The 12021-nt window shown below is 60.0% G+C and overlaps 1 protein-coding gene across 1 annotated transcript; it reads left to right on the top strand.

Moving 5' to 3' along the window:
* Nucleotides 1–331: 331 nt before the first annotated feature.
* On the top strand, nucleotides 332–11453 carry LOC142361232 (uncharacterized). Its single transcript, XM_075420068.1, is given in 5 exon segments — nucleotides 332–458; nucleotides 1100–1207; nucleotides 1471–3200; nucleotides 6297–6298; nucleotides 9076–11453. Coding segments are annotated over 5 exon segments (3894 nt in total). The 3' UTR covers nucleotides 11003–11453.
* Nucleotides 11454–12021: the final 568 nt, after the last annotated feature.

Raw genomic sequence — 12021 nt, 5'->3', positions numbered from 1 at the left:
CATCCCAGCTGCGTCTTGCCGATCGCTCTTTGTGTGTGCCTCCGTCTCCCCGCCGAGAGCCAGCGGCACGGGAGGGCTCCGGGCTGCTGCGGCAAGGTGGGGGTCAGGCGCAGCCCCGGTGACCCTGCTGTGTGGGCTGGCTGTGCACCCACCGCCCCTCTGCCCTGGCCCTTCCCTTGCACGGGGTGCTCCGAGCTCTCTCAGTGCTGCCCTTGGGATGCCGGAGCCCCCGGTGCTGCCGGGGCCCTGCCCGACAGCGGCAGGATTTGGGCAGAGGTGTTCAGCGAGTGTGAGGCAGAGTGTGCTGAGCCGGTGGTGCTTCTTGCTGCAGATGTCGGTGACGTTTGAGGACGTGGCCATCTACTTCTCCCCCGAGGAGTGGGCAGAGCTGGGGGGCTGGCAGCGGCGACTGTACCGGGAGGTGATGCTGGAGAACTACCAGGCGGTCGCCTCTCTGGGTGAGGACTCTCTCTGGCACCACCAGGCTGGGGTGGATGCGGAGTTCAGCTCTTTGAGTGAGCTGGAGCCCTTGAAAGGGAAAATACCGCTGCTGCTGTTACTGGCCAAGTCCTGACATAGCTGTTGTGATGGCAGGTGTTACCGTGCAGAGAGTGGTCATTGGTATGGAGAATAGGATACGACAGAATAGAATAGAATAATATACAATGGACTGCTTCAGTTGGAAGGAACATACAAGGATCATCAAGTCCAACTCCCTGACCACTTCAGGGCTGGCCAAAAGTTAAACGTGTCACTAAGGGCATGGTCCAAGCGCCTCTCAAACACTGTCAGGACTGGGGCATCAGCCAACTCTGTAGGAAGCCTGTTGCAGTGTTTGACCAGCCTCTCGGTAAGGAAATGCTTCTTCGTGTCCAGCTGAAACCTCTCCTGGCACAGGTTTGTGCCGTTCCCAGGCGTCCAGTCTGCAGGAGAGTGGCGGAGGTGACAAGGGCGAGGCGAGAGGAGGCTGTAGGAGCCTGCAAATGGGGCAGGACGGAGGAACAGAGCAAGGGGAGATGGTGGGGCTGCGGGCAGGGGAGAGCTGGTGCTGCTGTCCCAGCAGTGCAGGAGAGGTTGCTTCTGTCTTTGCTCTGGACAGGCTGGCCCACCCCCAAGCCAGAGATCATCTGCAAGATGGAGCGGGAAGAGATGCAGTGCATACCAGACCCTCTCAGTGCACAGCGAATGCACCAGACCCCTTTTGCAGGTGAGTACCGATGGGGATGGGGGGGCATGTGGTGGGGTGAGGGTTTCTTGCAGCACTGTCCCCTTGGCACTAGATGCTCCATGTCCCGGTGCTGCCAGGTGAGGTTCCTTTGCTGTCCCATGGTGCAGGGAGCTGCTGACCATCAGCTGTGTGCTTCAGGCAGGAAGGGTGGGGGTCTGGATTGGTGCTTGTGCCAGTTCCCATGGTGAAGCGTCCCATGTTGTGTGCTGTCGCTGACAGTGACCCCGGCCTCTCTTCTGCAGCAGCTGGTGGCCCTGGAGTGAGGAGGGAGGCTGAGGAAGTGCTTGAGGAGCTGTCGGCACCCAGTGCCCTGGTCCTGGGGATGTCCAAGCCGGGTGGGAGCCAGGAGGTCCTGTTGGGCTGCTCCCTACTCCATCCCATCCCAGCCCCTGGTTGGATGGAGAAGACCCCTGCCACGTGCCCCGAGTGCGGCAAGAGCTTCAAGAGCCAGACTGCGCTGACCAAGCACAAGCGGAGGCACACAATCGGGCGGCCCTTCAGCTGCACCGACTGCGGCAAGTGGTTCACCTCCAGGCATAACATGGCCAGGCACCAGCATGTGCACACTGGTGTGAAGCCCTTCGCCTGCAGCCACTGCCCCAAAGTCTTTAGGGAAAGGAAGGGTCTCATCGTCCACCAGCGCAGCCACACAGGAGAGCGTCCCTTTACCTGTGTGCACAGCCCCAAGGCCTTCATATTCAAGAATGTCCTCAATGCCCACCAGCACATCCACAGAGGTGACAAGCCCTACAAGTGTGGTCAGTGTGGCAAGAGGTTCACCCTGAAGGTCAACCTGGTCAGCCACCAGCGCATCCACACTGGGGAGTACCCCTTTGCCTGCACCCACTGCCCCAGGGCCTTCAGATCCAAGAAGCTCCTCACTGCCCACCAGCGCATCCACATGGGTGAGAAGCCCTACAAGTGTGGTCAGTGCAGCAAGAGCTTCACCTGGAAGGGCAACGTGCTCAGACATCAGCTCATCCACACCGGGGTGTACCCCTTTGCCTGCGCCCACTGCCCCAAGGCTTTCAGAGCCAAGAATGACCTCACTGCCCACCAGCGCATCCACACAGGTGAGAAGCCCTACAAGTGTGGTCAGTGTGGCAAGAGGTTCACCCGGAAAGATAGCCTGGTCGGCCACCAGCGCATCCACACTGGGGAGCGCCCCTTCACCTGCGCCCACTGCCCCAAGGCCTTCAGATTCAAGAATGACCTCAGTGCCCACCAGCGCATCCACACGGGTGAGAAGCCCTACAAGTGTGGTCAGTGTGGCAAGAGCTTCAGCCAGAAGAGCTACCTGCTCACACATCAGCTCATCCACACCGGGGAGCGTCCCTTTGCCTGCACCCACTGCCCCAAGGCTTTCAGAGCCAAGTGTGCCCTCACTGCCCACCAGCGCATCCACACGGGTGAGAAGCCCTACAAGTGTGGTCAGTGTGGCAAGAGGTTCACCCGGAAGGACAACCTGGTCAGCCACCAGCGCATCCACAGCAGGGAGCGTTGCTTCACCTGTGCCCACTGCCCCAAGGCCTTCAGATTCAAGAATGTCCTCACTGCCCACGAGCGCATCCACACAGGTGAGAAGCCCTATAAATGTGGTCACTGTGGCCAGAATTTCACCCGGAAGGACAGCCTGGTCAGCCACCAGAGCATCCACACTGGGGAGCAACCCTTCACCTGCGCCCACTGCCCTAAGGCCTTCAGATCCAAGAAGCTCCTCACTGCCCACCAGCACATCCACACAGGTGAGAAGCCCTACAAGTGTGGTCAGTGTAGCAAGAGCTTCAGCAAGAAGAGCCACCTGCTCAGACATCATCTGATCCACACCGGGGAGCGTCCCTTTGCCTGCGCCCACTGCCCCAAGGCTTTCAGAGCCAAGAATAAACTCACTGCCCACCAGCGCATCCACACAGGTGAGAAGCCCTACAAGTGTGGTCAGTGTGGCAAGAGCTTCATGCAGAAGCGCAGCCTGGTCAGCCACCAGCGCATCCACTCCTGGTAGCATCCTTTTGCCTGTGCCCACTTCCCCAGGGCCTTCCACGATGAGACCCTGACCACCAACCAGCTCCTCCACATCGATGAGGAGCCTTGCAAGTGCAGTGAGTGCGGCAAGACCTGCAGTCAGAAGCAGCACCAGAAGAGCCACCAGCGGGTGCAGCAGGGGCCATTGGCGGTGCCAGAGGTCATCCGCTGGGATGAGGGGTTTCTGTCCCTGGTGGGGGTGCAGGTGGACCAAAGGCCTTCAAGTGGAGTGGCTGCGAGAAGCAGTTGCGGGATGAGGGGATCGTGCTGAGTCACCAATAGAGCCCCAGCACACCCAACCTGTGGGCACTTCTGTACCCAGGTGCCCCCCAAAACAGCCACTGATGGTCCCACGGGGCAGTGGGGGGTGGCTGCAGGGGTGTCTGCATGGGAGTCACCCAGAGTAAGGACTTCAATCTCCACCTGAGCATCCACCCATGGGCTGGGAGAGAGTGGCGGCCGTGTCCCCTTCACCACTGGGTCCAGCTCCAGCTTCTGCCTGAGAAGCCTCCTCACTGGCGTGGGTTGGATCCTCCTTTGCTGCTGCCTTGGGATGTCCCGCACAGCCACCATCACACTCGCCAGCTGGGGTAGGGTTGTCAGCAGTGCCCCTTCCCCTCTGCTGAGCCCCGCGGTGCCGGCAGCTTCTGCGGGAGAGGCGTGGGTGCAGGACTGGCTGCCAGGGCAGGGGAAATACAATAAATGAATCACAATGCAGTCAGAATGGTTTATGGGACAGAGGGGAAGACGCTACTTTATTTTGGCTCCCAGATAGTAAATGAAAAGCTTCTTGCTGCTGACAACAAGCAGTGAGCTCCATGGCAGCACAGCGGGTGTTACTGCTCTCTGGCGGAAGCACCTCAGGGCTGACGTCCCCTTGCTCGTGAGCAGAGAACCCCTTTGCTGGCCCCTTCTTGTTGGAACACAGCGAGAGGCTGGGATCTGCCTGGGGGCTGCAGTGGGCAGCTGGGGCTTCAGCCAGCAGCAGGGTCCCAATGGAGCCGTGGGGACGTGGGTGAGGGCTCATCTCCGCGAGAGGAAGCAACTGTGCTGGGGCCTCCCGACCTCGCTGGGAACCGCCTGCTCTTCCCATCAGCTTTTAGATTTATTTTTCAGTCAGACAGGAGCACAAATTCACTTGTGCCCAAAGTTTCCCTCTATTCGCGCAAACAGCTGGACGTGAAGTTGGAGGCCACGTCCCTCCAAGCCTGGGTCCTAGGTTTGGCTTCAGGCGTGCAAAGGCACCTTGGCTTTTCAGGGGTGCCCATGGCATGGGGGAAGTAGCTGCTGAGCTGTGGGGGGCTGTGCATGCTGGGATTGCAGGTCGTAGGACAGCGGTGCAGATCACCCAGCGCCGGCTGCGTGGGGGAGCAGTGGGTGCAGCGGGAAGGCCGGGATGATCCAGGACTGTCTGCATTGCTGGGCGTACTTCAGGGGACCCGGCAAATTGGGGCCAATCTCAACCCCCTGCGCAGGCATGGCGGGTCCCCTTTGTTCCCCGGCCGAGGCCTGGTAGCCCCTCGGCAGCTATCTGGGCTGCTACAGCACTGGGCTAATGCAGCCAGGAAAGGGTTTGGTGTGGTGGGGACCAGCCGGTGACCCCCGCGTGCTTTTCACCGCCCGACTGTCCGCACGCCGCTCCCATGGGCTTGGCAGAAGCCGGCAGCGCCGTGTCCCCACCGCTCCCACCCCGATCCCCGCAGCCGCGCGCCGGAGCTGCTGCCGTCACCTCCGAGCCCACCTCGGCCCATTCCAAAGAGGCTGCCTCGGGGAGAGCCATTCCTTCCTTCTTCCCAGGGGAAAACCAGCTGGCGCGTTTTTGCTTGCACTTGCTGAGCTTTTGCTTCAGCCCCGGGCGGCAGCAAAGAACCACGCGGCTGCTTGCCCGCTGCTCCTGCGCTGGGCTGGGGAGGGCAATGGGAAGGAAGAGGCGAGACTCGGGGGTGGGGATGGAGACAGCTCGACGGAACAGCAAAGGGAGGGAGCGGTAACAACAGTAATACTGATACAAGGAACACACAAAGCCAGGAACACACAACGCTGTTTTCTCCCCACCCGATGCCCAGCTCCCTCCGGAGCAGCCATTCCCCTACCCTGCCAGCTCCCACCACGTCTCCCTTATTCCAATGACCTCATAGCCCCACAGACGTGCACACATCTCTAGCTCCTCTTGTTTATTCCCCATGCTACGTGCATTTGCAGAAAGACATTTGAGCTGATCCACCGATGAAGCTGCACCGTTGCTGCCGCACAGCTCCCTGCTCCGTACCCTCACTGACTCAGCAGAGTGAAGGTCCTCCCTAGCTCACAGTCTGTTAGCAGCTGAGTTGCCACCCCCAGGCTTTTCACTAGCTAGCCTGGTTTTATCCCCTTCCCCCTTCCCATCTAGTTTAAAGCCCCATCAGTGAGCCCTGCTAGCTCCTGAGCTAGGATCCTTTTCCCCTTTTGCGACAGGCGTACCCCATCTGTTGCCAGCAGGCCTGGTGCCAGGTAAACTGACCCAGGATCAAAGAACCCCAAATTTTTCCTGTGACACCAGGCTTGGAGCCAGGTATTGATCTGTTGACTCCTCCTCTTCCTTCCTAATCTTCCCCTGCAACTGGAGGGACAGAGGAGAACACTACTTGTGCTCCTGCTCCCTTAACCTGTCACCCCAGAGCCCTGAAGTCCCTTTTGATTGATTGCCCCTGCGCTTTTGTCCCTAACCTTGTCACAGCCAACCTGAACAACGAAGAGTGGGTAACAGTCAGCGGGCCGCACCAGACCAGGGGGTTTCCTAGCGATATCTCTCACCCGGGCCCCAGGGAGGCAGAAGACTTCCATGTGGGATGGGTCCAGTCGGCATATCGGGCCCTCTGTTCCTCTCAGAAGGGAGTCGCCTATGACAATTACCCTTCTTTTTTTCTTCGTTGAGGCAGTCATGATGCGTGGGGCTGCCCCTTAGAAAAGGTTCCCCCAGCAAGATCCCTCGCTCTGGAGCCCTTCACCACGTGGTCTTCCATATCTCCACAGGGCTTGCTTTTCAAGGCTCAGGATGGTGTTCCAGATGTTGGCATGGGGCACGAGAGAGGTTTCCAGCTATCCGGTGATTGCTTCCACCACTGTGAGCACATGGTGCTTGCCCTGACGTGTTTGTGGGAGTGTGATAGCATCAACCTGCCAGGCCTGCCAAGATTTCTATTTCAGCCATCGTCCTCCATAGCATAGGGGCCTCACCCACTTGGCTTGCTTGATTGCAGTGTAGGTTTCACATTCATGGATCACCTGTGTAATAGCATCCATGGTCCAGTCCGGCTCTTGGTCACAAGCCCAGCTATAGGGCTGGAGAAGAGAAGGCTGAGGGGAAACCTTCTCTTCTTCTTGAGAGGTTGGTCTCTGCTCCCCAGGAACCAGCGACAGGACGAGAGGCAATGGCCTCAAGCTGCATCAGGGGAGGTTCAACTTGGCAATTGGGACAAGTGTCATTGCTGAAAGATTTCAAAACCCGTGTAGATGTGTAAGGGATGATATCTCTGGGCGGATCTCTCTCTCTCTCTCTCTCTGTATCTCTCTCTGTCTCCCAAAGGCAGGAGAAGTGGTGGTGATTCACTGGAAGCTGTAAGATCTGGGTACGATGTAGATGCGACAAGTCGGGCAGTGAAAAGCCCGCACAGCTCCGCAGCCGCCTTCCTCCAGCACGCAAGGTTGGGGGGGGAACGGCATCTCCTCCGGGGGCCCTGGGCAGCAGCCGCCCCCCAAACCAATCCGAGCCGAGCGGGGCCGGGCGGGGCCAGGCGGGCGGCAGGACTACACCTCCCGTGCTGCACCGGCAGCGGGCGGGCTCCCGGGCTGACGCGGCCACGCTGCTCCCGGGGCCGCCTTTTCCGTTTCCGCGGTCGGTGCTGGTGGCGGCAGGTTTGAAGGCCTTGGGGGCAAGGGAAGGCAGCTGCTGGCAGGTGAGTGAGCTTCTGGCCCGCTGTGCTCACAGCAGTGCTGTGCTTGGCAGGGACCGTCTGTCCGTGCTGCGCCGGGGCGGCTGGTGACGGGAGAGGCCCCTCCTGCGGCCTCCGGAGCATCCCAGCTGCGTCTTGCCGATCGCTCTTTGTGTGTGCCTCCGTCTCCCCGCCGAGAGCCAGCGGCACGGGAGGGCTCCGGGCTGCTGCGGCAAGGTGGGGGTCAGGCGCAGCCCCGGTGACCCTGCTGTGTGGGCTGGCTGTGCACCCACCGCCCCTCTGCCCTGGCCCTTCCCTTGCACGGGGTGCTCCGAGCTCTCCCAGTGCTGCCCTTGGGATGCCGGAGCCCCCGGTGCTGCCGGGGCCCTGCCCAACAGCGGCAGGATTTGGGCAGAGGTGTTCAGCGAGTGTGAGGCAGAGTGTGCTGAGCCAGTGGTGCTTCTTGCTGCAGATGTCGGTGACGTTTGAGGACGTGGCCATCTACTTCTCCCCCGAGGAGTGGGCAGAGCTGGCGGGCTGGCAGCGGCGACTGTACCGGGAGGTGATGCTGGAGAACTACCAGGCGGTCGCCTCTCTGGGTGAGGACTGTCTCTGGCACTGCCAGGCGTGGGTGGATCCGGAGCTCAGGTCTTTGACTGAGCTGGAGCCCTTGAAAGGGAAAATCCCGCTGCTGCTGTTACTGGCCAAGTCCTGACGTAGCTGTTGTGATGGCAGGTGTTACCCTGCAGAGAGTGGTCATTGGTATGGAGAATAGGATACGACAGAACAGAATAGAATAGAATAATATACAATGGACTGCTTCAGTTGGAAGGAACATACAAGGATCATCAAGTCCAACTCCCTGACCACTTCAGGGCTGGCCAAAAGTTAAAGCGTGTCACTAAGGGCATGGTCCAAGCGCCTCTCAAACACTGTCAGGACTGGGGCATCAGCCAACTCTGTAGGAAGTCTGTTGCAGTGTTTGACCACCCTCTCGGTAAAGAAATGCTTCCTCGTGTCCAGCTGAAACCTCCCCTGGCACAGGTTTGAGCCATTCCCAGGCATCCAGTCTTCAGGAGAGTGTCCGAGTTGACAAGGGCGAGGCGAGAGGAGGCTGTAGGCGCCGAGAAGTGGGGCAGGAGAGGGGAGCAGAGCAAGGGGAGATGGTGGGGCTGCGGGCAGGGGGGAGCTGGTGCTGCTGTCCCAGCAGTGCAGGAGGGGTTGCTTCTGTCTTTGCTCTGGACAGGCTGGCCCACCCCCAAGCCAGAGATCATCTGCAAGATGGAGCAGGAAGAGATGCAGTGCATGCCAGACCCTCTCAGTGCGCAGCGAATGCACCAGACCCCTTTTGCAGGTGGGTACCGGGGGGTGGCATGTGGTGGGGTGACGGTTTCTTGCAGCACTGTCCCCTTGGCACTAGATGCTCCATGTCCCGGTGCTGCCAGGTGAGGTTCCTCTGCTGTCCCATGGTGCAGGGAGCTGCTGACCATCAGCTGTGTGCTTCAGGCAGGAAGGGTGGGGGGCTGGCTTGGTGCTTTTGCCAGTTCCCATGGTGAAGCATCCCACATCGTGTGCTGTCGCTGACAGTGACCCCGGCCTCTCTTCTGCAGCAGCTGGTGGCCCTGGAATGAGGAGGGAGGCTGAGGAAGTGCTTGAGGAGCTGTCGGCACCCAGTGCCCTGGTCCTGGGGATGCCCAAGCTGGGTGGGAGCCAGGAGGTCCTGTTGGGCTGCTCCCTGCTCCATCCCATCCCGGCACCTGGTCGCATGGAGAAGACGCCTGTCACGTGCCCCGAGTGCGACAAGAGCTTCACCCAGAAGAGTAGCCTGCTCAAACATCAGCTCATCCACACCGGGGAACGTCTCTTTGCCTGCGCCCACTGCCCCAAGGCCTTCAGATTCGAGAATGTCCTCAGTGCCCACCAGCGCATCCACACGGGTGAGAAGCCCTACAAGTGTGGTCAGTGTGGCAAGAGCTTCACCCGGAAGGGCCACCTGGTCAGCCACCAGCGCATCCACACTGGGGAGCGGCCCTTCACCTGCGCCCACTGCCCCAAGGCCTTCAGATACAAGAATATCCTCACTGCCCACCAGCGCATCCACACGGGTGACAAGCCCTACAAGTGTGGTCAGTGTGGCAAGAGGTTCACCCGGAAGGTCAGCCTGGTCAGCCACCAGCGCATCCACTCCGGAGAGCGCCCATTTGCCTGCACCCACTGCCCCAAGGCTTTCAGATACAAGAATGTCCTCAATGCCCACAAGCGCATCCACACAGGTGAGAAGCCCTACAAGTGTGGTCAGTGTGGCAAGAGCTTCATGCAGAAGGGCAACTTGGTAATTCACCAGGGCATCCACACCAAGGCGCGCCCCTTTGCTTGTGCCGACTGCCCCAAGTCCTTCAAATCCAAGAGTATCTTCAATGCCCACAAGCGCATCCACACGCGTGAGAAGCCCTACAAGTGTGGTCAGTGTGGCAAGAGCTTCATGCAGAAGGGCAACCTGGTCAGCCACCAGAGCATTCACACCGGGGAGCGCCCCTTTGCCTGCGCCCACTGCCCCAAAGCCTTCAGATCCAAGAGTGTCCTCACTGCCCACCAACGCATCCACACGGGTGAGAAGCCCTACAAGTGTGGTCAGTGTAGCAAGAGCTTCAAAAAGAAGAGCAGCCTGGTCAGCCACCAGCGCATCCACACTGGGGAGCGCCCCTTTGCCTGCGCCCACTGTCCCAAGGCCTTCAGATCCAAGAATGTCCTCACTACCCACCAACGCATCCACACGGGTGAGAAGCCCTACAAGTGTGGTCAGTGTGGCAAGAGCTTCAAAAAGAAGAGCAGCCTGGTCAGCCACCAGCGCATCCACACTGGGGAGCGCCCCTTTGCCTGCGCCCACTGTCCCAAGGCCTTCAGATCCAAGAATGTCCTCACTGCCCACCAGCGCATCCACACGGGTGAGAAGCCCTACAAGTGTGGTGAGTGTGGCAAGAGCTTCAACCAGAAGGGCAGCCTGGTCAGCCACCAGCGCATCCACACTGGGGAGTACCCCTTTCCCTGCGCCCACTGCCCCAAGGCTTTCAGAGCCAAGAATGACCTCACTGCCCACCAGCGCATCCACACGGGTGAGAAGCCCTACAAGTGTGGTGAGTGTGGCAAGAGCTTCAACCAGAAGGGCAGCCTAGTCAGCCACCAGCGCATCCACACTGGGGAGCGCCCCTTCACCTGCGCCCACTGCCCCAAGGCCTTCAGATTCAAGAATGACCTTAATGCCCACCGGCGCATCCACACGGGTGAGAAGCCCTACAAGTGTGGTCAGTGTGGCAAGAGCTTCAGCCAGAAGAGCTACCTGCTCACACATCAGTTCATCCACACCGGGGAGCGTCCCTTTGCGTGCACCCACTGCCCCAAGGCTTTCAGAGCCAAGAATAAACTCACTGCCCACCAGCGCATCCACACAGGTGAGAAGCCCTACAAGTGTGGTCAGTGTGGCAAGAGCTTCACGCAGAAGCGCAGCCTGGTCAGGCACCAGCGCATCCACTCCTGGTAGCATCCTTTTGCCTGTGCCCACTTCCCCAGGGCCTTCCACGATGAGACCCTGACCACCAACCAGCTCCTCCACACTGATGAGGAGCCTTGCAAGTGCAGTGAGTGCGGCAAGACCTGCAGTCAGAAGCAGCACCAGAAGAGCCACCAGCGGGTGCAGCAGCGGCCATTGGCAGTGCCGGAGGGCATCCCTTGGGAACAGGGGTGTCCATCCCTGGTGGGGGAGCAGGTGGAGCCCAAGGCCTTCGAGTGGAGTGGCTGCGACAAGCAGTTGCGGGATGATGGAATCATGCTGGGTCACCAATAGAGCCCCAGCACACCCAACCTGTGGGCACTTCTGTACCCAGGTGCCCCCCAAAACAGCCACTGATGGTCCCACGGGGCAGTGGGGGGCGGCTGCAGTGGTGTCTGCGTGGGAGTCACCCAGAGTAAGGACTTCAATCTCCACCAGAGCATCCAGCCATGGGGTGGGAGAGAGTGGCGGCCGTGTCCCCTTCACCACTGGGTCCAGCTCCAGCTTCTGCCTGAGAAGCCTCCTCACTGGCATGGGTTGGATCCTCCTTTACTGCTGCCTTGGGATGTCCTGCACAGCCACCATCACACTCGCCAGCTGGGGTAGGGTTGTCAGCAGTGCCCCTTCCCCTCTGCTGAGCCCTGCGGTGCCAGCAGCTTCTGCGGGAGAGGCGTGGGTGCAGGACTGGCTGCCAGGGCAGGGGAAATACAATAAATGAATCACAATGCAGTCAGAATGGTTTATGGGACAGAGGAGAAGACGCTGCTTTATTTTGGCTCCCAGATAGTAAATGAAAAGCTTCTTGCTGCTGACAACAAGCAGTGAGCTCCATGGCAGCACAGCGGGTGTTACGGCTCTCTGGCGGCAGCACCTGAGGGCAGACGTCACCTTGCTCGCGAGCAGATAACCCGTTCGCTGGCCCCTTCTTGTTGGAACACAGCAAGAGGCTGGGATCTGCCAGGGGGCTGCAGTGGGCAGCTGGGGCTGAAGCAGGGTCCCGAGGGAGCCGTGGGGATGTGGTTGAGGGCTCATCTCCGCGAGAGGAACCAACTGTGCTGGGGCCTCCCGACCTCGCTGGGAACTGCCTGCTCTTCCCATCAGCTTTTAAATTTATTTTTCAGTCAGACAGGAGCACAAATTCACTTGTGCCCAAAGTTTCCCTCTATTCGCGCAAACGGCTGGACGTGAAGTTGGAGGCCACGTCCCTCCAAGCCTGGGTCCTAGGTTTGGCTTCAGGCGTGCAAAGGCACCTTGGCTTTTCAGGGGTGCCCAGGGCATGGGGGGAGTAGCTGCTGAGCTGTGGGGGGCTGTGC

The sequence above is a fragment of the Opisthocomus hoazin genome, chromosome 4 (genome assembly GCF_030867145.1).
Source record: "Opisthocomus hoazin isolate bOpiHoa1 chromosome 4, bOpiHoa1.hap1, whole genome shotgun sequence".
In the NCBI taxonomy this organism is placed as follows: domain Eukaryota; kingdom Metazoa; phylum Chordata; class Aves; order Opisthocomiformes; family Opisthocomidae; genus Opisthocomus; species Opisthocomus hoazin.
Note: the sequence above shows the minus strand (reverse complement) of the source record. Positions and strands in the feature narration are given on the sequence as shown.